The sequence below is a fragment of the Pristis pectinata genome, chromosome 12 (genome assembly GCF_009764475.1).
Source record: "Pristis pectinata isolate sPriPec2 chromosome 12, sPriPec2.1.pri, whole genome shotgun sequence".
Taxonomy (NCBI): domain Eukaryota; kingdom Metazoa; phylum Chordata; class Chondrichthyes; order Rhinopristiformes; family Pristidae; genus Pristis; species Pristis pectinata.
In genome coordinates, this window is record NC_067416.1 from 50,153,009 (window position 1) to 50,177,071 (window position 24,063).

At 51.2% G+C, this 24,063-nt stretch overlaps 1 protein-coding gene and 1 pseudogene across 1 annotated transcript in view; one reads left to right on the forward strand and one right to left on the reverse strand.

The window, feature by feature from the left end:
• The window catches only part of LOC127576850 (zinc finger protein 850-like), a 33,688-nt gene extending 16,617 nt beyond the window's left edge, over window positions 1-17,071 (forward strand). Inside the window, exons 6-8 of the mRNA XM_052027656.1 lie at window positions 6,213-6,364; window positions 15,211-15,869; window positions 15,966-17,071. Coding sequence (XP_051883616.1) covers window positions 6,213-6,364; window positions 15,211-15,869; window positions 15,966-16,882 — 1,728 coding nt within the window. The 3' untranslated portion in view covers window positions 16,883-17,071. The remainder of the gene's footprint in view (window positions 1-6,212; window positions 6,365-15,210; window positions 15,870-15,965) is intronic.
• Window positions 1-24,063, reverse strand: part of LOC127576398 (zinc finger protein 729-like) — a 135,718-nt pseudogene that overhangs the window by 45,470 nt on the left and 66,185 nt on the right.

The window sequence follows — 24,063 nt, forward strand, 5'->3', positions numbered from 1 at the left end:
TCCCCCAAATTCCCTGTGGGACCTTCTACAGACTGAAGGGCAAGATGAGAGCTCATTGGCGTCTTGCCCCAGATGTTCCCTGTCCCTCACACCTCTGGGACCAGGGGAGAATCGAATGGATGTTTAACAGTTTATTCCCAGCTCATTTCAACATTGAAGGCAGAAGAAAGTGACCATAAATGGCTGGGGGGGGGGGGGGGCGGGGCGGAGGTAGACACCCAGGTGGGTCACTGCAACACAGCACCCTGCTCTGACTGGTGTGAGGGTCTGAGAACAGAGTGAGGACCCTTCACGTGTCTCCTCAATGGAACAGGGTCAGGAGTCAGAGAGGGGTCAGCACAGAGCAGGAGTCAGGGGCCGGGAAGAGTAGTATTGGTATTGGTTTATTATTGTCACTTGTACCGAGGTACAGTGAAAAACTTGTCTTGCATACCGTCCATACAGATCCATTCATTACACGGTGCAGTTACATTGAGTTAGTACAGAGTGCGTTGATGTCGTACAGGTAAAAACAATAACAGTACGGAGTAAAGTGTCACAGCTACAGAGAAAGTGCAGTGCAATAAGGTGCAAGGTCACAACAAGGTAGATTGTGAGGTCAGAGTCCATCTCATCGTATAAGGGAACCATTCAATAGTCTTATCACAGTGGGATAGAAGCTGTCCTTAAGCCTGGTGATACGTGCCCTCAGGCTCCTGTATCTTCTACCTGATGGGAGAAGAGAGAATGTTGTGGGTGGGTGGGGTCTTTGATTATGCTGGCTGCTTCACCAAGGCAGCGAGAGGCAAAGGACCTGTGTTATGGGAGGGGATTGGCTCAGGAGAACAGAGCAATGTGAAATGGAACAAGAATTGGTCAGGGAGCAGGAACACACCATTCAGCCGATTGAGGTTGTCCTATCATGTAACAGGCTCCATCTGTATTGTGGAGGGTCGTGGCTGTCATGTGACAGCACTGCCCCCTACCTGGTTGGAAGACACACCACTGCCAATCAAGGTTTGGCCCCACCCCACCCATCAGCTCACACCTGACCATTGGCCTTTGTAATCAATTAGTCCTTGCTGGTACCGGGCCATTGGCCTTTGTAAATTACCTGGGCCGGAGCCCCCAGCCCTCCAGCACTATAAAGAGTGCCACATGTGCTTGGCTCGCTCTCTTTTGCCTGTACCGAGGGATCATCCTGCTTCACTCCAGGCTGAGGGACCGTGGAACGGCACTGGAGAAATCATTGGTGAGGCGGCACGGCTAAAAGGTCGGGAGTGTTTTAGTTGGTATCCCTGGTAGCAGAGAGCTGTGCTTGCACTGAGTCAAGGGGTGGTGGGTATCGTATTGTTTTTCCTTGATTGTCTGTAGCTAGTTGTGTGTATGTGTGTGTATTTTACCTGTTGTGATTTCCCCACGCTCGCTATAAACTGTGTGCACGTGTGTGTGTTGTTCCCGTTACTCCTTTCCCGCGTTTGTCTTTTGTAAATAAATCATTTATCTCCAGGCCGTGTTCCAAGTCCTTGCCTTCTGAGACCACGAATCTATTTCACAACACTATCTCAATATTAAACTCCTCCTTTCCTCCCATCTGCTTTGAATCCTTTTGTGTTATGCACTTCCTTCTTCAATGTATTCATGGAATTGGCTTCCACCACTTTGCGGCTGAGAATTCAATAGGTTCATCACTCTCTGAGTGAAGACCGTTCTCCTCGTCTCAGTCCTCAATGCCTAATGCCTTATCCTGAGATTGTGACAGCCCCCCTCCACCCCCGCTAGTTTTAGACACCCAACCAAAGGAAACAAGTCTCCCTGCCTCCAGCCTGCAAGCCCTGTCAGAATCCTGTACGTTAGACTATTTTCTAAACGGGGAGTGAATTCAGAAATCGAAGGTGTGGAGGGACTTGGGAGACCTAGTGCAGGATTCCCTAAAGGTTAACTTGCAGGTTGAGTCGGTAGCCAGGAAGGCAAATGCAATGTTAGCATTCATTTCGAGAGGACTAGAATATAAAAGCAAGGATGTAATGCTGAGGCTTTATAAGGCATTGGTCAGACCACATTTGGAGTATTGTGAGCAGTTTTAGGCCCCATATCTGAGGAAGGACATGCTGGCATTGGAGAGGGTCCAGAGGAGGTTTATGAGAATGATCCTGGGAATGAAAGGGTTAACGTATGAGGAGCATTTGATGGTTCTGGGCCTGTACTCGCTGGAGTTTAGGAGGATCACATTGAAACCTACCGGATATTGAAAGGCCTGGATAGAGTGGACGTGGAGAGGATGTTTCCAGTAGTGGGAGAGCCTAGGTCCAGGGGGCACAGCCTCAGAATAGAAGGGCGTCCCTTTAGAACAGATGAGGAGGAATTTCCTTAGCCAGAGGGTGGTGAATCTGTGGAACAGACGGCTGTGGAGGCCAAGTCATTGGGTATATTTAAAGCGGAGGTTGATAGGTTCTTGATTAGTAAGGGCGTCAAAGGTGACGGGGAGAAGGCAGGAGAATGGGGTTGAGAGGGAAAAATAACTCAGCCATGATCGAATGGGGGAGCAGACTTGATGGGCTGAATGGCCTAATTCTGCTCCTATGTCCTATGGTCTTATTTCAGTGCAATGCCCTCTCACTTTTCTTCTCTCTGGTGACTGCATCAATCCTTCCTCTCTGCAAACCAGGAGTCGGTCTGCACTGTCCCTGTGACAGGAGGCTAAAGAAGTTCGCTTTGTCCCCTTTGACTCTCATCAACTTTTACCGATGCGCCATAGAAAGCATCCTATCTGGATGCATCACGGCTTGGTACGGCAACTGCTCTGCCCGGGACCGCAAGAAGCTGCAGAGAGTTGTGGACACAGCCCAGCGCATCACGGACACCAGCCTCCCTTCCTTGGACTCTGTCTTTACCTCTCGCTGCCTTGGTGTAGCAGCCAGCATAATCAAAGGCCCCACCCACCCGGGGCATTCTCTCTTCTCTCCTCTTCCATCAGGTAGAAGATACAGGAGGCTGAAGGCACGTACCACCAGGCTTAAGGGCAGCTTCTATCCCACTGCGATAAAACGATTGAACAGTTCCCTTATACAATAAGATGGACTATGACCTATGATCTCATGACCTCACGATCTACCTTGTTGTGACCTTGCACCTTATTGCACTGCACTTTCTCTGTAGCTGTGACACTTTACTCTGTACTGTTATTTGTTTTTACCTGTACTACCTCAATGCACTCTGTACTAACTCAATGTAACTGCACTGTGTAGTGAATTGACCTGTTCGATCGGTTTGTAAGACAAGTTTTTCACTGTACCTTGGTACAAGTGACAATAATAAACCAAGACCAATACAAGTGCATCCTTCCTAAGGTAAGGAGACCAAAGCGACGCACAGTACCCGGGGTGTGGTTCACCAAGGCCCTGTCCACATCCTACTCCCGTGCTCACGACCCCTTGCGGCGAAGACTAATGAATTTTCTTTCTTATCTGCTTGCTGCACCTGCCCATGCGTTTTCATTGACCGGTCCGTACGAGGACTCGATTCCAATAATTCCCAGCCTTCCTGTTTTCCCTACCCACGGATGAACTTCACACACTGCATATTTGCCATGTGCTTCTCCGCACGATCTACTTGCCTTGAAGTCCCTTTGCAACCTCCCCACAACTCACCGTCACACCAAGCTTCATGTTGCCGGCAGTCTTAGAAATGTTACTTCGAGTTCCCTCTTCCGAATTATCGATGAGCACCTGTGAGTAGCTGGGGCCCAGCAACTGGTCCCTGCGAACCTCACTGGTCATGGTCTGTCACCCTGAAAAAGATCCATTTATTCCTGCTCTTCCATTTCTTGTCAGAGAAACAATCTTTGGTGCATACCAGTACATCACCTTCAACCCCACGTGCTTTAATGTTGCACATTAATCTTTTACCTGGGATTCAACAGCCTTACAAAAACTGAAATAGACCACATTCACTGGTTCCTCCTTCCATTTGACCAGTTACATCCCACAAAAGGAAAAACTCCAATAAGTTTGTCAAATGCAACTTCTCTTCCAAAAATTCATTGTGTCTTTGTCTTATCCCTGTGATGTTTTCTAAGTATCCTAATATCATATTTGCTTATAACAGACTTGCATTTTTCCTGACTACAAATGTCAGATAAAGTGATTTAAATGTCATGTTACATTAGCAACACCCACAAAATGCTGGAGGAATTCATCAGGTCAGGCAGCAGCTATGGAGGGATACAAACAGTCACCGTTTCAGGCCGAGACCCTTCATCAGGACTGATTAGCCACTCTTCAACATACTTGGAGGTTAGAAGGATGAGGGGGGATCTCATTGAAACCTACCGAATATTGAAAGGCCTGGATAGAGTGGACGTGGAGAGGATGTCTCCAATAGTCTAGGAGAGTCTATGACCAGAGGGCACAGCCTCAGAATAGAAGGGTGTCCCTTTAGAACAGAGGTGAGGAGGAATTTCTGTCAAGCTGTTTCCCCTGGTGGGTGATTCCAGGACTAGAGGGCACAATCTTAGAATTAGAGGGTACTGCTTTAAAACAGAAATGAGGAGAAATTTCTTTAGCCAGAGGGTCGTGGATTTATGGAATTCTTTGCCACATACAGCAGTGGAGGCCCCGATCGTTGGGGTGTTTGAGGAGGAGATTGATAGGTATCTAATTGGTCAAGGTATCAAGGGATATGGGGATAAGGCTGGAAATGGGGCTAGATAGGAATAGTATTAGTTTAGCTCATGGAGCAGACTCGATGGGCTGAATGGCCTAATTCTGCTCCTATGTCCTATGGTCTTATAGTTGAACTGTTCTACGATAGTATTTTGGAAGCTGACAATGGTGCCTGCATCCACCATCTCCATGGTTACCTCTTTCAGTATCCTGGGATGCAGATGATCAGGCCCCAGTGGTGTATCGGCAGTCAGTCCCACTATTTCCCCAGCACTTTTAATAATAACAAATTTCTTTACTTCTTCCTTTTCATTGGAATTTTAGTTCCCTGGCATTTCCGGAAAGTTCTTTGTGACTGATGAAGACAAATCCAAAGTATTTCTTGGATTTCTGTGTAAATTCTTCGTTCCCCATTATGAATTCCCTCATTTCTGACTGCAAGGGACTTGCAATTATCTTCGTTAATCTTTTTTTTCCCCCCCTTCTTTTGACATACTCTTAACAGCCCAGATTTATGTTCCTAGAACATAGAACAGTACAGCACTGGGCAGGCCATTCAGCCCACGATGTTGTGTCAATCTTGATGCTAATTTCAACTAAATGTCCTCCTCCTGAGTATCATCCATGTCCCTCCATTTCCTACATATTCATGTGTCCATCTAAAAGCCTCTTAAGCTCCACCAAACTGCCTGATTCCACCACTACCCCCGGTAACCCATTCCAGGCACCTACCACTTGTCCCTCATGTCGCTTTTATCCCCCCCCCCCCCCCCACCACCTTAAAAGTGTCTCCTCTGGTGTTCGACGTTTCTACCCTGGGGAAAAGATTCTGACTACCACCCCATCTATGCCTCTCGTAATTAAAAAAAAACTCTTATCAGGTCTTCCCTCAGCCTCCGCCCGCTCCAGAGAAAACAACCCAAGGTTTTTCCAACCTCTCCTTATAGCTCATACCCTCTAATCCAGGCAGCATCCTGGTGAACCTCCTCCGCACCCACTCCACAGTTCCACATCCTTCCTATAATGAGGAGGACCAGAACTGCACACAGTGTGGTCTGACTAAAGTCTTAAATAGCTGTAGCGTGACTTCCCTGCAAGGTTATTCCCATAACTCTTGAATTGATAACTTTTCATACATTTTGTCGACTTCTAAACTACTCCCGAATTTCTGGATTTCTTCTTTTTCTGGGAACTTCCTCTGGTTGCTATTTGGAACTGATACTGGTAGTGTAGCGGTTAGCACAGTGCTATTACAGCGCCAGCGACCCGGGTTCAATTCCGGCCGCTGTCTGCAAGGAGTTTGTACGTTCTCCCCGTGTGTCTGCGTGGGTTTCCTCCGGGTGCTCCGGTTTCCTCCCACGTTCCAAAGACGTCCGGGTTAGGAAGTTGTGGGCGTGCCTGTGTTGGCGCCGGAAGCGTGGCGACACTTGCGGGCTGCCCCCAGAACACTCTACGCTAAAAAAAAAGATGTGTTTTCGATGTACATTTGACTAATAAAGATATTTTATCTTAACTTCTTCTATAAGCCAAGTTTCGATCCCTTTCTGTTTGTGTTTTTGTGCCCGAAAGGAATGTATAACGGTCCAATTTCGTGGAGCCCCTCAAGCTTGTACCACCATCATGGACCTTGTTCACTCTCCCCACCTCCAATTCACAATCTGCAAAACCACGTCAAGCGCAGCCTCGATACACTTAGCGAGTGAGCAACCGCCCCCTCTGAGGTTGAGAACTCACAAGGTCTTCTGTGTAAAGAAAACTTTCGGCACTGCAGCCCCTAATGGCCATGCTCTTTTCCTGAGAGCCTGCCCTCATTTCTAGACTCTAGAACTCCATCTGGACCCTGTGTGCCCTGAAGAAGGGAGGTTTTATCAGTCCCACTCCCCGTGCTTTATCCCTGTTCCTCTGGTAAATATTTCCTTTTAAACATTTTTTTAATCCAATTCTCCTTTTGAAGGTTCCTGTCGAATCTACTTTCCACCTTCGGGCAGGAGCAGATACACAAAAGACGCTGTGGAACTCAGCGGGTCGGGCAGCATCCGCGGAGGGAAATAAACAGTCGACGTTTCGGGCCGAGACCCTTCATCAGGACTGGAGAGGAAGAGGGCAGAAGCCGGAATAAGAAGGTGGGGGGCAGGGGAGGAGCACACGCAGGCAGGGGAGAGGCGGGTTCGGGGGGGGGGGCGGTGGGGAAGGTAGGTGGGTGGGGGCGGGGGAGAAGATGTAATAAGCTGAGAGGTAATAGGTAGAAGAGGCAAAAGGGCTGAAGAGGGAGGAATCCGGTAGGAGAGGGCGGTGGACCGTGGAATAAAGGATGGGGGAGGGGAGGAGAGGAGATGGGCAGGTCATCAAGGCAGGGGGAAGGGAGCCGCAGGAATAAGGGAAGACACTGTGGGGGTGGGGGGGGGGGAGAAGGAATGGGAGGGGTTACCAGAAGTCAGAGAAATCGATGCTGAGGCCGTCAGGTTGGAGACTCCCAAGGCAGAACATGAGGTGCTGCTCCTCCAACCTGCGCCTGGCCTCAGCGTGGCAGCAGAGGAGGCCGCGGACCGACATGTCGGTATGGGAGCGGGATGTGGAATTAAAGTGGGCGGCCACTGGGAGGTCCTGGCTGTTGCTGTGGACGGAGCGAAGCTGCTCGACAAAGCGGTCACCCCAATCTGCGTCGGGTCTCACCAGTGTTTATTTTGTCGACTGTTTATTCCCCCCCCCCCCCCCCCCCCCCCACCATGGATGCTGCCTGACCTGCTGAGTTCCTCCAGCATTTTGTGTATTGTTCTAGATTCCAACATCAGCAGAATTTCTTGTGTCTACCTTTGGGCAGGGTGTCCCAGGACACAACAACTTGCTTCGTTTGAAGTATTTCTCCTCATTTCCCATAGGCTCTTTACCCTTTATTTTAAATCTGTGACACTGGTTACTTACCCTCCTGCCAATGGAAACACTTTTGGCTTGGTAACTTTGGTTTGGCTTGGTAAATCTTGGCAACTGCTCTGCCCGTGACAGCAAGAAACTGCAGAGAGTTGTGGGCACAGTTTTTCTCTGTGTCCACAGAAAGAACATCACGGAAACCAGCCTCCCCTCCATGGACCCTGTCTACACTTCTTGCTGCCTCGGTGAAGCAGCCACCATAATCAAAGACCCCACCCACCCCAGACATTCTCTCTTCTCCCCTCTCCCATCGGGCAGAAGATACAAACACCTGAAAGCGTGTACCACCAGGCTCAAGGACAGCTCCCATCCCGCTGTTATAAGACTATTGAATGGTTGCCTAGTACGCTAAGATGGACTCTTAACTTTACGATCTACCTTGTTATGACCTTGCACCTTATTGTCTACCTGCACTGCACTCTCTCTGTAGCTGTAACACTTTATTCTGTATTCTGTTACTGTTTTACCTTGTACTACCTCAATGCACTGTGTAATGAATTGATCTGTATGAATGGTATGCAAGACAAGGTTTTCACTGTACCTCAGTATAAGTGACACTAATAAACCAACTCCAGTCCCAATTCTCCCCAGTTACTCTGTACTGTAGCGGTTAGCATAACACTATTACAGCGCCAGCGACCCAGGTTCAATTCCTGCCGCTGTCTGTTAGGAGTTTGTACGTTTTCCCCGTGTGTCTGCGTGGGTTTCCTCCGGGTGCCCCAGTTTCCTCCCACATTCCAAAGACGTACGGGTTAGGAAGTTGTGGGCGTGCTGTGTTGGCGCCGGAATTGTGGCGACACTTGCGGGCTGCCCCCAGAACACTCTGCGCAAAAGATGCACTTCACTGTGTGTTTCGATGTACATGTGACTAATAAAGATTTCTTATCTTATAATGTGAACCCCTCTATTCAATCTCCCCTTAACCCTCCCTGCTCTGAGGGGAACAATCCTAACTTCTCCGGTCTCTCCAAACAACTGACATCTCTCATCCTAGCCCCGTGGAGTAAATCTCCTGCAGCCCCAGATGTCCTTCCTACATTGAGGAGCCCAGAGGTGGACCCAATGCTCCAGACTCATGAAGGTAGAACATCACTCCCTTGCTTCTGTAATCCGTGTCTCTATTGTGTCAGCCTTGCGTCGGTTACCTCTGGGTTAGAAGTCACAGGGTCAAGTCTCACTCCATGGCATTCCAGGATGTCAGTCCAGGGCAGTGCTGAGGAATTGCTGCAGTTCACAACGAGACATTCAGCCAGGGTCTCGTTGGCTGCCTCCAGAAGATGGACAAGGTTTTGAAGAACAGGGGCTTTTCCCCTGAGGCCCTGGCCAATATTGATCCCCCCATCAACATTACCCTTCATTAGAGTGTGCAGGATCTTGCTGTGCACAAATTGACTACCATGTTCCTTATTTGACCTTGAAGTGTAGTCACTGCAGTTTTTCATTGGCTGAGAAGTGTTTTGGGAGCTCCTGAGAAGAAATGCAAGACGTCCGTAAAGCCAAGGACCGTGACTGGCTGCGTTAGTGGTCTCATCAACTCGTCCCGGCACCTTCAAAGTCAAGTCGAGTTTAATGTCACCTGCACAAGTCCATGTGTGCACAGGCACAATGAAAAACTTACTTGCAGCAGCATCACAGGCACAGAGCATCAGATAAACAGCGTTCACAAGAAAAGCATAATCTAAACATAAATTATGCACAATTTATACAAGAAAGAACACAATTAGAACAAAGAAAACAAAGTCCATCTTAGTGCAAAGTGGCCACAGTGTTGCTGTACTGAGGTGGTGACTGGGGTTGTGCAGGTTGGTTCAAGAACCGAATGGTTGAAGGGGAGCAGCTGTTCCTGAACCTGGTGGTGTGGGACTTCAGGCTTCTCTACCTCCTGCCCGGTGGTAGCTGTGAGAAGATGGCACAGCCCGGATGGTGGGGATCTTTGATGATGGACGTTGCCTTCTTGAGGCAGCGCCTCCTGTAGATACTCCCGATGGTGGGGAGGGATGTGCCCGTGATGTGTTGGGCTGAGTCCACTACTCTCTGCAGCCTCTTACGTTCCTGCGTATTTGAATTTCCATACCAGACTGTGATGTAACCAGTCAGGATGCTTTTAACAGTACATCTGTAGAAGTTTATGTTGGAGTGTTCAGAGATTTGTGGACATTTTCGCTCAGGTCTCTCTGGTCTTGATCCCCTTTTACACCTGCCCCATTGAGTTTACGCTGCCTCTCCTCATCCTTCCTTCCAAATGCATCACTGGCTGTGAATCAGACACTTGCTGCAGGAAGTCCAGGTCTCAGAAGCACATAAGAGGGCAGGGATTACTGCTGTCCGGTAGACCACGTTCTTTTCTCGGGCCAGATCTTGATGTTCAAATAACCCTTTCCTCGATACTTTGTGATTTTTAAGTCAACCCGGAGCTCTGTGCCTGGGCGGCTTCCTTGCACGCACTTAAATAAACAGGCGAGGGTTCTTTTGCTCCATGCCTGGGTTATCCAGACCCACTTCAAGGGTGGAGCAATGTTTGGTGAGGGTTATTATTTAAAAATCTCCCCGCAAGGTTCCCGTCAGGCAAGTGATACAAAAGCTGGAAAGCTCACAAAAACTGGAAGGCTCAAGGACAGCTTCTATCCAGCTGTTATAAGACTACTGAGCCATCCCCCAGTACGATAAGGTGGACTCTTGACCTCAAAATCTACCTCGTTATGACCATAACGTCTGCCTGCACCGCACTTCCTCTGCAGCTGTGACACTGTATTCTGTATTGTTTTAATCTGTACTACCTCAATGTAATGAAATAATCTGTATGGATGGCATGCAAATCAAAGCTTTTTACTGTACCTCAGTACATGTGACAATAATAAACTAATTTACCAATTTACGTGGGATTAGAAGGGTGAGGAAGAAAGCAAATTTGGAGCAAATTAGAGACACAATGGGGGTGATGCCGAGTGGCGGGAGCCCCGAGCGCTGGGGTAAACCAACGGCTGCAGCAGAGAAAGTCGGACTCGAGCCTGTAGAGGAACGCGGAGGACCAGAGCCAGCATCTCCTCACCTCACTCAGAGACATCGGAAAGCAATCGGGCCGGTCATCAAGGCGGGGAAAGGGAGCCATGGGAATAATGGAAGACAAAGGAAGTTGGGGGGGGGGGAGAGAAGGAAAAGCAGAGGGGGGGGGGGGTTACCAGAAGTCAGGGAAATCGATGATCAGGTTGGAGACTCCCAAGGCAGAATATGAGGTGTTGCTCCTCCAACCTGCGCCTGGCCTCAATGTGGCAGTAGAGGAGGCCGCGGACAGACATGTCAGTGTGGGAGTGGGATGTGGAATTGAAGTGGGCGGCCACCGGGACGTCCTGGCTGTTGCGGCGGATGGAGCGAAGGTGCTCGGCGAAGTGGTCACCTCAATCTGTGTCGGGTCTCACCGATGTACAGGAGGCCGCACCGGATGCAATAAATGACACCCTCGGACTCACAGGTGAAGAGCTGCCTCACCTGGAAGGATTGTCTGGGGTCCTGAACGGTGGTGAGGGAGGAGGTGCAGGGACAGGTGTAGCACTTGGTGCTGTTACAGGGATAAGTGCCAGGGGTGGGGTGGGGGGGGTTATCAGTGGGGAGGGACGAGTGGACAAGGGAGTCGCGGAGAAAGTGGTCCCTTTGGAAAGCGGAAAGGGGGTGAGGGGAAGATGTGCCTGGTGGTAGGTTCCCATTTGGCAACGTTGCCAAATTCTTAGGCAGGGAGACTGACGTCCAGATTTCCAGAACTGTGTTCCCTTTGAAGGTCACCTGAACGACAAGGATTGGCTTGCACTGTATGTGGCCTGTTACTGGGATACTGCAGTGAGGGTAAAAAGTTCACTGGTGGAGAGCAAGGCAACATACTGTGGCAAAGTCTGGCCATCTTGCACTGAAGAGTGGGTTTCAGAGCTGCAATTAGTTGACAACTGTATGTTATCAACTGCTTAATGTGGCCCTGGAGAGAGAGAGAACTGTTTAAACCATCAATACATTGACAAAAATCCCGCAGCGAAACTTATGCTGAAACAATTAACTTAGTCAAATCGTATGGATAAACAGTAAAACTCCGATAAACTGGCATGCTCGGGATTTTAGTGGTCCTGGATTAGCAAATTTTCTGGACTATTGAATGCTATTTTTGAATAATAAATCAATGCTTTTTAAAAATTCACTTTTTAGGTCACTCACCAAGTTTTACTGATGCACTATAGAAAGCATCCTATCTGGATGCATCACGGCTTGGTACAGCAAGTGCTCTGCCCAGGACCGCAAGAAACTGCACAGAGCTGTGGACACAGCTCAGCGCATCACGGACACCAGCCTCCCCTCTTTGGACTCTGTCTTTACCTCTCGCTGCCTTGGTGAAGCAGCCAGCATAATCAAAGACCCCACCCACCCGGGACATTCTCTCTTCTCTCTTCCATCAGGCAGAAGGTACAGAAGCCCGAGGGCACGTACCACCAGGCTCAAGGACAGCTTCTACCCCACTGTGATAAGACTGTTGAACGGTTCCCTTTTATGATGAGATGGACTCTGACCTCACGATCTACCTTGTTGTGATCTTGCGCCTTATTGCACTGCACTTTCTCTGCAGCTGTGACACTTTACTGTGTACTGTTATTGTTTTTACCTGTACTACCTCAATACACTCTACTAACTCAATGTAACTGCACTGTGTAATGAATTGACCTGTATGATCAGTACGACCTGCAGCGAGAGGTAAAGACAGAGTCCAAGGAGGGGAGGCTGGTTTCAGTGACGCGCTGGGCTGTGTCCACAACTCTCTGCAGTTTCTTGCGGTCCCGGGCAGAGCAGTTGCCGTACCAAGCAGTGATGCATCCAGGTAGGATGCTTTCTATGGCTTTCTAGGGTGATGGGCGGATGGAGATGGTCGGGGAGGGGAAAGAGAGAAGGTGAAGGGTGGGCGGTTGGATTGGGGGAAAGAAAAATGAGAGGGGGATGGGGGAGGGTGGTTACCGGAAGTTTGAGAATTCATGCTGTCAGGTTGGCGACTGCCCAGGTGGAATTTGATAAGATCGGATATTTCTTTATTAGTCACATGTACATCGAAACACACAGCGAAATGCATCTTTCGCGTAGAGTGTCCTGGGGGGCAGCCTGCAAGTGTGGCCGCGCTTCCGGCGTCAACATAGCACGCCCACAACTTCCTAACCCGTACGTCTTTGGAATGTGGGAGGAAACCGGAGCACCCGGAGGAAACCCACGCAGACACGGGGAGAACGTACAAACTCCTTGCAGACAGCGGCCGGAATTGAACCTGGGTTGTTGGCGCTGTAATAGCGTCACGCTAACCGCTACACTACTGTGCTGCCCCTATAGGTGCTGTTCCTCTAACAGTGGGACTAGGGGGAAACGGCACAGAAGAGGGGAGAAAGACTGGGGCAGAAGAACCATGATCATATTGAGTGGCGGGGTCAAGTAGCCTTCTCCTGCTCCATTGGGATGATAAGCAGCAAGTTACACTCATGGTGACAGAGGTGAGAAACAAAAACCATCTCTAACCATCTGGCCTTGTCATTCAAAGGCATTGCAATTGCTGGGATCCCCTCCATCAACATCCTAGGGTCACCACTGGGGATGACCACAGACTCAGTGACATCAGCTACACAAATACCATGGCTACAAGAGCAGGTCAGCGGCTGGGTATCCTGCGGGAAGAGCCTCACCCCCGACACCCCAAAGCCTCTCCATCACCTCTAAGGAGCAAGTCAGGAACATAATAGAATGCGCTGCACTTGTCTTAGTGAGTGCAGCACTAACAACTCTCAAGAAGCCCGGCACCACCTAGGACACGGCAGCTTGCTTGTTGGGCACCCCATCCACCATCCTAAACATACACTGCTTCCACCCCCAGTAAACAGTGGCTGCAGTGTGTACCACCTACAACATACACTCCAGGTATTTGCCCCAGCTAGTCTGACCTCTACCACCACCAAGAAGAGAGGGACAGTGGGATATCATCACTTAAAAGTTTTCCGACGAGTTTCACACCATCCTGACTTGGAAATACATCACTGGTTCTTCATCACTGGTCTAAATTTTGGAACTCCCTCCTTAAAAGTACTGCAGGTGTATCTTAAGATTTTTCAGATCTTAAGATATCTTTATTAGTCACATGTACATCGAAACACACAGTGAAATGCATCTTTTTGCGTAGAGTGTTCTGGGGGCAGCCCGCATGTGTCACCACGCTTCTGGCGCCAACATAGCACGCCCACAATTTCCTAACCCGGACACCTTTGGAATGCGGGAGGAAACCGGAGCACCCGGAGGAAACCTATGCAGATACACGGGGAGAACGTACAAACTCCTTACAGACAGTGGCGGGAATTGAACCCGGGTCGCTGGTGCTGTAAAGCGTTACACTAACCGCTACGACTGCGGTGGTTCAAGCAGGAAGCTCACCACCACCTTCTCAAGGGCAATTATGGGTGAGTAATAAATGTCGGCCTTGCCAGTGATGCCCAGATCCTGGAACATGAATAAAGAAAGGAAACGTGTTTATAAAACTTTACCAAAACATTCCTTGTCAGCCTGCAACAAGGGTTAGATGATGGAACTTGGGGCTGGGGGAGAGTGAAACAACTGAGGAAGGTTCTGCTGAGATACAGAGGGGGTGATCAGAACATAAGACAAGAAAGAGATAATCTGACATCAAGGATGCAACTTCAAATACATTCTGAATAATCCACTAAGAGCAGTGGACTCCACCAAATACATCACGGGCACATCCCTCCCCGCCATCGGGAGTATCTACAGGAGGTGCTGCCTCAAGAAGGCAATGTCCATCACCAAAGATCCCCACCATCCGGGCCGTGCCATCTTCTCGCAGCTCCCATCAGGCAGGAGGTACAGAAACCTGAAGTCCCACACCCCCAGGTTCAGGACCAGCTACTTCCCTTCAACCATTCGGTTCTTGAACCAACCGGAACAACCCTGATCACTACAGTATAGCAACACTATGACCACTTTGATCACTTTGCATTAAGATGGGCTTTTTTCTTCTAATTTGTTATTTCTTGGAAGAATTGTGTATAATTTATGTTTATGTCTTTCTTGTGAATGTTGTGTCTCTGATGCTCTGTGCCTGTGATGCTGCTGCAAGTAAGTTTTTCATTGCACCCTTTGCTTACGTGTCCTTGTGCAGATGACAATAAACTCGACTTTGATTCCGACGAAGTTCATGCTGAGCTCAGATGAAGACTATTGAACGAAACTGGTTTCATGCTCCACACTGTAGCCCCTCTCGACTGTTCGGTATTGGCTGATCTTAACGAACCCCAAGAGCATATCTTTCCCTCACATCTGTTCACATCCCTGGTTGACCATAAACTGCCAATCTCGGATACGAACGGAACAACTGACACCGCATCAGTTGACTTGACCTTGGCAGTTTCGGGAGAGGTTTCGTCATTGATTGGGATTTTAGCTCAGTTCCTCCGTCGTCCAGAGCCAATTCCAAACCTCCAACGTCTGGGTATCACTCCCTCCACCTGCATTTCCAGGGCGAGGTTAGCTGGTCGGCGACAAGGCGGGGTGGCGGTGGTGGGAGCGGGTGATGCTGCGGGGTATCAATGGCGGCTTCCCCGACCACAATGCCCCGCGCCAGGGAGGCGCTCTGCAGCCGCCGTTCGAGGAGCGCGCATGCGCAGTCCTCGGGGGCGTCCGCAATGCATCCTGGGTCAGGCTGGTGGGACAAAGCGGGTTCAACCCCGGGTCACAGGTGCGGGGGGGACGGACCGGAATCGGGACCCGGACCAGGATCAGGAACGGGACGGGATTGGGACCGGGATCGGGTTCAGGACCGGGACGGGAGTGGGACCGGGATCGGGTTCAGGACCGGGACGGGACGGGATTGGGACCGGGATCGGGTTCAGGACCGGGACGGGATTGGGACCGGGATCCGGATCGGGATCAGGACTGGGACGGGACGGGATTGGGACTGGGATCAGGATCCGGACCGGGATCGGGACCGGGACGGGATTGGGACCGGGATCGGGTTCAGGACCGGGGCGGGATTGGGACCGGGATCCGGATCGGGATCAGGACCGGGACGGGATTGGGACTGGGATCAGGATCCGGACCGGGATCGGGACAGGGATCAGGACCGGGACGGGATTGGGACTGGGATCAGGATCCGGACCGGGATCGGGATCAGGACCGGGACGGGACGGTCCCGGTGCGGCGGGCCCGCAGCGTTTCTGAAGCTTGCACCGATTCTCCTCCAGCTGGCGGCTGCTCCTGGGGCCCGGAACCCGGCCTCGGCTGGTGATTTAACCCGCGCTTCACCTCGTCCCTGCCGCCGAGCTCCCGGAGCCTCCGTCGGGCGAGGGAGGGACCTCCGCCCGCTCTGTGACTGAGAAGCAATTCGCTGGTTTACCCCCCACCACCCCCACCCCACGGATCACAACCCTCTCGCCCCCGCAGCGATGAACCCGTTTCCTTGTTCTGACTGCGGGAAAAACTTTAAGGGGTCCAGCGATTTAATGAAGCACCAGCGGGTCCACACCGGGGAGAGGCCGTTCACCTGCTCCGAGTGCGGGAAGGGGTTCACTGTGTCATCCAACCTGCTGACCCACCAGCGGATTCACACTGGGGAGAGACCGTTACACTGCTCCGAGTGCGGCATGGGATTCAGTTGGTCATCCAGCCTGGTGGCGCACCAGCGGGTTCACACCGGGGAGAGGCCGTTCACCTGCTCCGAGTGCGGGAAAGGATTCACTCAGTCCTCCAACCTGCTCAGACACCAGCGGGTTCACACCGGGGAGAAGCCCTTCACCTGCTCCGAGTGTGGGAAGGGATTCACCCGCTCATCCAACCTGGAGATACACCAGCGGATGCACAGGGGGGAGAGGCTGTTCGCCTGCTTTGAGTGCGGTAAGAGATTCAGCGAGTCTTGTAACTTGAGGAGACATCAGCGGGTCCACACCGGGGAGAGGCCGTTCACCTGCCCCGAGTGCGGGAAGGAATTCAGTGAGCGATCAAACATGCTGAAGCACCAGCGAATTCACAACAGCGACCGGCCATTCGTCTGCCCCGAGTGCGGGAAGGGGTTCACTCAGTCCTCCCACTTGCTGACACACCAGCGGGTTCACACCGGGGAGAGGCCGTTCATCTGCCCCGAGTGTGGGAAGGGATTCACCCAGTCGTCCCACTTGTTGACACACCAGCGAGAACACACCGGGGAGAAGCCGTTCATCTGCTCCGAGTGCGGGAAGGGGTTCACCCAGTCATCCTCCATGTTGAAACACCAGCGAGTTCACACTGAGAGCAAACTTTAAGTGTGCCATATGTGGAATATTTAAACACCGCACTCACCGAAACACCATGAGGCGCTGGAGTCTGTGGTTATTCCAATAACAAATCAGAACAGGGCCTGGTTATTGTTTTTCAAGCTGCAGTTTGTTTCTGCTGATGTTAATACCCCCATGAAAGGATTTGATTTTAATATGACAAATAAATCAGTTCTGTTTGAAACCCTATGTCTTTCAAGCCCTTAATATCTCCCCTGTGCAGAGAATGTTCGGTGCAAAGACAGGCCATTCAGCCCAGCTGTGGTCAAGAAGTTTCTCCTGAATTCCCCACTGGAGCTAAAACAGGATCAGTCAAGGGCAGATGGGTGCCTTGTACAAACGTTCCTTATCACTGAAAGCTCTGGAGCCAGAGGAGAAGCTGATGGGGTTTTAACTGTTTGCTCCCAGCTCCTTTCATCATTTAAAAGATGAAAGAAAGTGACCCAAAGATGGCTGGGAACACACAGCAGTCAGTTACTGCAACACAGGCACCATAACCAGGGGGAAACCTGCTCTGATTGGTGTGACAGCAGAGACGGGGCCCATCAGTGGAACAGGGTCAGAAACCAGGGAGAGATCAGCACAGAGCAGGATCGAGGATGTGAACTGTATCAAGGGGGCAGGACTTGGGGCTAGGGTGGGGCAGGGAAAGGGTGACAGGGAACTGCAGATGCACGGCCTTATCGGATGGTGTCACCCAGAACAGGACAGAGCTCACCCATAAATTATGGAAATGGGACCAGGACTGTCAATGGGGATGTGGGAGAAACACACTTCGGGGAGCAGGCCTGATCTGAAGCAAAACCTGCACTGGATCAGGAGTGAGACCGGGTCCAGAACAGATGAGTGTAACTGGTAGGAGATGGGAGAAGGGATAAAGCACTGCAGCCCGGCTACAGGGCCTCCCTCCCAATAATGAAAGGTCGTCTTTCGTTTGTGTAGCACCGCCCACAAACTCAGGACTTTCCATCGTGCTGAAGGAGTTTTGAATTGTGGTCAGTGCTGGAACGTGGCAAAGGCAGCAGCAGCCGAGTTGTGCACCGCAAGGTGCCATGGAGAGCAGGGTGAGAGTCACCACACAACCTATTTCAGCAATGCTGGTTGAAGGGTAAATATTGGCCAGGACAGATGGAATGTGGATGAGCTGCAAAGGCCCCAGATAGTCTGGGATACCTGGAAGGGTGAGGAAGGAATCACTCTCTTTGTAATAAATTGGTAAATGATGAATAAATTGATAAATTGGTTTATTATTGTCACACGTACTGAGCTATGGTGAAAAACTTTGTTTTGCATGCCATCCATTTCATCGCATCAGTGCATCGAGGTAGTACAAGGGAAATCAATAACAGAATGCGGAATAAAGTGTTACAGTTACAGAGAAAGTGCAGTGCAGGCAGACAATAAGGTGCAACGGCCATAACGAGTTAGATTGTGAGGTCAAGAGTCCATCTTATCGTTCAATGGTCTTAAAACAGCGGGATAGAAGCTGTCCTTGAGCCTGGTGGTACGTGCTTTCAGGCTTTTGTGTCTTATGCCGGATGGAAGAGGAGAGAAGAGAGAATGACCCGGGTGGGTGGGGGTCTTTGATTATGCCGGCTGTTTTACTGAGACAGCAGGAACTGTAGACCCTGTCCCTGGAGGGGAGGCTGGTTTCCGTGATGTGCTGGGCTGTGTCTGCAACTCTCTGCAGTTTCTTGCGGTCCTGGGCAGAGCAGTTGCCGTACCAAGCCGTGATGCATCTGGGTGGGATGCTTTTTGTGGTGTAGCGATAAAAATAATGAATATTGAGGAGAAGTGGGAAATTGAAGGACATGTCACGGAGGGAGAGAGCAACAGAGGAAAGAGGTGACGGAGTTTGGCTGGAGCAAGAGCAGAAACCTCACTCAGTGCAATGTTGTATGAAATAAACGGACAGTACTTAAACACTAATGTTATGCTGATGGAACACTTGCACAGTAGCATCAGACTTATTGCATCTGTCAGATCCAGTTATTTTTGAATCCGCAGGTTCTTTCAGGAGTCCGGGAATGAGTTGAAAACAACTTGGTGCTTCACAAAGTTTTATTGGAAAAATTTAAAACAAAGAAACAGTCACAGAGCACATGGCACTGGCTTTGATGAGCCGAGACAAAGGGAACTAAAGATGAGCTCAGGCCTGGGGAGGGGGGGAAGGAAGACCAAGAGATAGATTAACAAAAAGCGACACCTTTTTTACCTGAGATAAGAGATGCTCCTTAGCTAACAATAGTCCAATCAGGAAACCTATTAGGTACTTGTGGCCAAACCAACCAATGAAAAAACCACATATTCACCTGATGGACGAACCAATAAGCTAGCAAGTGGCCATTCCTTGTGCTGCACTTGAGGTGTATTAAACACCATACATGTTAAAGAACTAATTAAAGCAGTTGAATCCAACACATCCTTAGTTTTAAATTCTTCTCAGATGCAGAACAAACATTTGTCCTTCTGTATTCCACTTACAGCAATATTTAGGTCTTGACGAACCGAATGATTCTGACAGCCACTGACTGGTTTGAGTTTCCCATCTGCTCTTCAAAAGAAACTGTAAATTGGTAAATTGGTTTATTATTGTCACAGGTACTGGGGTAGAGTGAAAAACTTTGTTTTACATACCGTCCATACAGATCATTTCATCACATCAGTGTATTGAGGTAGTACAAGGGAAAACAGTAACAGAATGCAGAATAAAGTGTTACAGTTACAGAGAAAGGGCAGTGCAGGCAGACAATAGGGTGCAAGGCCATAATGAGGTAGATTGTGAAGTCAAGAATCCATTTATCGGACTAGGGGACCGTTCAATGGTCTTATAACTGCGGGATAGAAGCTGTCCTTGAGCCTGGTGGTACGTACTTTCAGGCTTTTGTATCTTCTGCCTGATGGGAGGGGGGAGAACAGAGAATGTCCAGGGTGGGTGGGCTCTTTGATTACACTGGCTGTTTTACCAGGCACGGTAGTGTAGGGGCAGGAACAGTAGTGTCGCAGTTAGTGTAACGCTATTACAGCGCCAGTGACCTGGGTTCAATTCCGGCTGCTCTCTGTAAGGAGTTTATACGATCTCCCCGTATCTGCGTGGGTTTCCTCCGGGGGCTCCAGTTTCTTCCCACATTCCAAAGACGTATGGGTTAGGAAGTTGTGGGTGTGCTATGTTGGCGCCGGAAGTGTGATGATACTTGCGGGCTATCCCCAGAACACTCTATGCAAAAGATGCATTTCACTTTGTGTTTCGATGTACATGTGACTAATAAAGAGATCTGATCTTATCTTCTCTTATCTTAGTAAGAAGTGTAGACATGGAGGGGAGGCTGGTGTCCGTGATGCGCTGGGCTGTGTCCACAACTCTCCGTAGTTTCTTGCGGTCCTGGGCAGAGCAGTTACCGTACCAAGCCGTGATACATCTGGGTAGGATGCTTTTTATGGTGCATCAATAAAAATTGGTGAGGGTCAAAGGGGACATGCCAAACCTCTTTAGGCTCCTGAGGAAGTAGAGGCGCTGGTGAGCTTTCTTGGCTGTGGTGTCCACATGACTGTGGTGTCTACATGACTGAGTACCACCTGGAAGCTCTGAAAAGACCACAGGAGAAGTGATTTCTCAAACTGTCCCATCCACTGGCCCTTCTCATTTTTTGTTTGCTTTCCAAGTTTATCTTAGTCTGCTCCTAATTTTTCCTAAATCCTAGGGTGAGAATCCCAATCACCTTCTACCCTCCAGACTCCACACATGGCCTTTTGCAGCAGGTTTACAGCAGGGACAGGATTCATGCCATCTTTGGTTTCACCTCGGAGTCACGCATGCAGGCCTGTGACAAATGGCGGCCGTAGTACCCACGATGCCTCGCGCTGGAGAAACTTCCCTATGTGGAGGAACTGTCGGCAGACTGGTCAGTGCGGGGGCAAGAGCGGAGCCAATGGTTCAGAGATGTTGCCCCGACTCCCGGCTGCATCACTTGTGTCCAGCCCTCTCCCACCGCTCTCAATGTTGCCTTTCACTGCGGCTGCAACCCACAGCAACCCCCCACCCTCCCCCCAACCCACAGCAACCCCCCATCCCCCACCCTCCCCAACCCACAGCAACCCCCCCCCCACCCTCCCCCAACCCACAGCAACCCCCCACCCTCCCCCAATCCACAGCAACCCCCCATCCCCCACCCTCCCCAACCCACAGCAACCCCCCCACCCCCCAACCCACAGCAACCCCCCATCCCCCACCCTCCCCCAACCCACAGCAACCCCCCCACCCTCCCCCCAACCCACAGCAACCCCCCACCCTCCCCCAATCCACAGCAACCCCCCACCCTCCCACTAACCCACAGCAACCCCCCACCCTCCCCCAACCCACAGCAACCCCCACCCCCCAACCCACAGCAACCCCCCATCCCCAAACCCTCCCCCAACCCACAGCAACCCCCCACCCTCCCCCCAACCCACAGCAACCCCCCATCCCCCACCCTCCCCAACCCACAGCAACCCCCCACCCTCCCCCCAACCCACAGCAACCCCCCATCCCCCACCCTCCCCAACCCACAGCAACTCCCCACCCTCCCCCAACCCACAGCAACCCCCCCTCCCCCAACCAACCCCCAACCCCCACCCTCCCCCCAACCCACAGCAACCCCCACCCCCCAACCCACAGCAACCCCCCCTCCCCCAACCAACCCCCCATCCCCCACCCTCCCCCAACCCACAGCAACCCCCCCACCCTCCCCCCAACCCACAGCAACCCCCCATCCCCCACCCTCCCCAACCCACAGCAACCCCCAACCCACAGCAACTCCCCACCCTCCCCAACCCACAGCAACTCCCCACCCCCCCAACCCACAGCAACCCCCCCTCCCCCAACCAACCCCCATCCCCCACCCTCTCCCAACCCACAGCAACCCCCCACCCCCCCAACCCACAGCAACCCCCCCACCCTCCCCCCAACCCACAGCAACCCCCCATCCCCCACCCTCCCCAACCCACAGCAACCCCCCCACCCTCCCCCAACCCACAGCAACCCCCCACCCTCCCCCAACCCACAGCAACCCCCATCCCCCACCCTCCCCAACCCACAGCAACCCCCCCACCCTCCCCCAACCCACAGCAACCCCCCACCCTCCCCCCAACCCACAGCAACTCCCCACCCCCCCAACCCACAGCAACCCCCCCTCCCCCAACCAACCCCCATCCCCCACCCTCCCCCAACCCACAGCAACCCCCCACCCCCCCAACCCACAGCAACCCCCCCACCCTCCCCCCAACCCACAGCAACCCCCCATCCCCCACCCTCCCCAACCCACAGCAACCCCCCCACCCTCCCCCAACCCACAGCAACCCCCCACCCTCCCCCAACCCACAGCAACTCCCCACCCCCCAACCCACAACAACCCCCCATCCCCCACCCTCCCCAACCCACAGCAACCCCCACCCCCCAACCCACAGCAACCCCCCCCCCAACTCTCGCACCTGTTGAGTGAGACGCAGGCGACCAGGGAGAGCATTACAACAACAACTGGCATGGACATGATGAAACAGTTATTCCATGAATGGGGCGTTGCAAAACGGTGCACCGTAGCGACACCATCCACAGAGACCAGGCTTTGCAACACCTGGCATGAAAGGCTATTTAAGAAACAATTCATACTGACAAGACATTACAGCAATTGTCTCAACGGTGCTCTACAACAACAACTCATCTTTGCTTGCTTTGATAGGACCTTACAACAACAACAACAACAACTGGCGTGGAGAAGACGTAACTGCTGTACCAACGGAGCAAGACAACAACATCCTGCTTTGATGCAACATGGCAGCAAAATCGGGCAATGACGCGGCTTTCGGGCAACTCACATTGGCGCGACAATCACAAAGAGTTGCCTTCACGGGGGCACCAGTGCAAAGACTGGCGGGCACAGCGGAGCCGCTGCCTCGCAGCCCCAGCAACCCGAGTTCAGTCCTGACCTCGGGTGCAGTCTGTGTGGAGTTTGCACCGTTCCCCTCCTCCCCGGTGACCCCGTGGGTTTCCTCCGGGCGCTCCGCTTCCTTCCACATCCCAAAAGACGCGAGGGTTGGTGAGTTAATGGACCATGGTAAATTGCCCCTAATATATAGATGACGAGAAGAATAAAATGCGTTACTACGGAAGTGGTGCAAAAATGAGTGCTTGACGGCCGACGCCAGTGGGTCGAAGAGCCTGTTTCTGTGTTGTATGACAGAAAACAACTGACACTGACATGCTAATAACAACAATTACTCACGTTAAAGGACTTTGCAACTCCCAATGACAGGTCATTATTGGTATTGGGATTGGTTTATTATTGTCACTTGTACCGAGGTACAGTGAAAAACTTGTCTTGCAAACCGATCGTGCAGGTCAATTTACTACACAGTGCAGTTACATTGAGTTAGTACAGAGTGCATTGATGTAGTACAGGTAAAAACAATAACAGTACAGAGTAAAGTGTCACAGCTACAGAGGAAGTGCAGTGCAATAAGGTGCAAGGTCACAACAAGGTAGATCGTGAGGTCAGAATCCATCTCATCCTATAAGGGAACCGTTCAATAGTCTTATCACAGTGGGGTAGTAGCTGTCCTTGAGCCTGGTGGTACATGCCCTCAGGCTCCTGTATCTTCTATCTGATGGAAGAGGATAGAAGAGAGAATGACCCGGGTGGGTGGGGTCTTTGATTATGCCGGCTGCTTCACCAAGGCAGCGAGAGGTAAAGACAAGGAGGGGAGGCTGGTGTCCGTGATGCGCTGGGCTGTGTCCACAACTCTCTGCAGCTTCTTGCGGTCCCGGGCAGAGCAGTTGCCGTACCAAGCCGTGATACATCCAGATAGGGTGCTTTCTATGGTGCATCGGTAAAAGTTGGTGAGAGTCAAAGGGGACAAACCGAATTTCTTTATTCATTATAACAACAACTCATGTTGTTGGGGCTTTATAACAACATTTGCATTGATGGGGTATTACAACAACAACGTGTGCTGATAGTTTGAGATCCTACAGTAGCAGGTGACTGGGAGTCTTGGATTTTGGAAAAAAAACTAGAGGCAATATTTGCCATTTGCATTGGCAGTCGTTACAGCAACAACTCAGATTGTCAGGGCATTACAACTCGATTTATCGAGAACTGCAGCAATAACTCGCCTTTTAGGGCAACGTAACAACG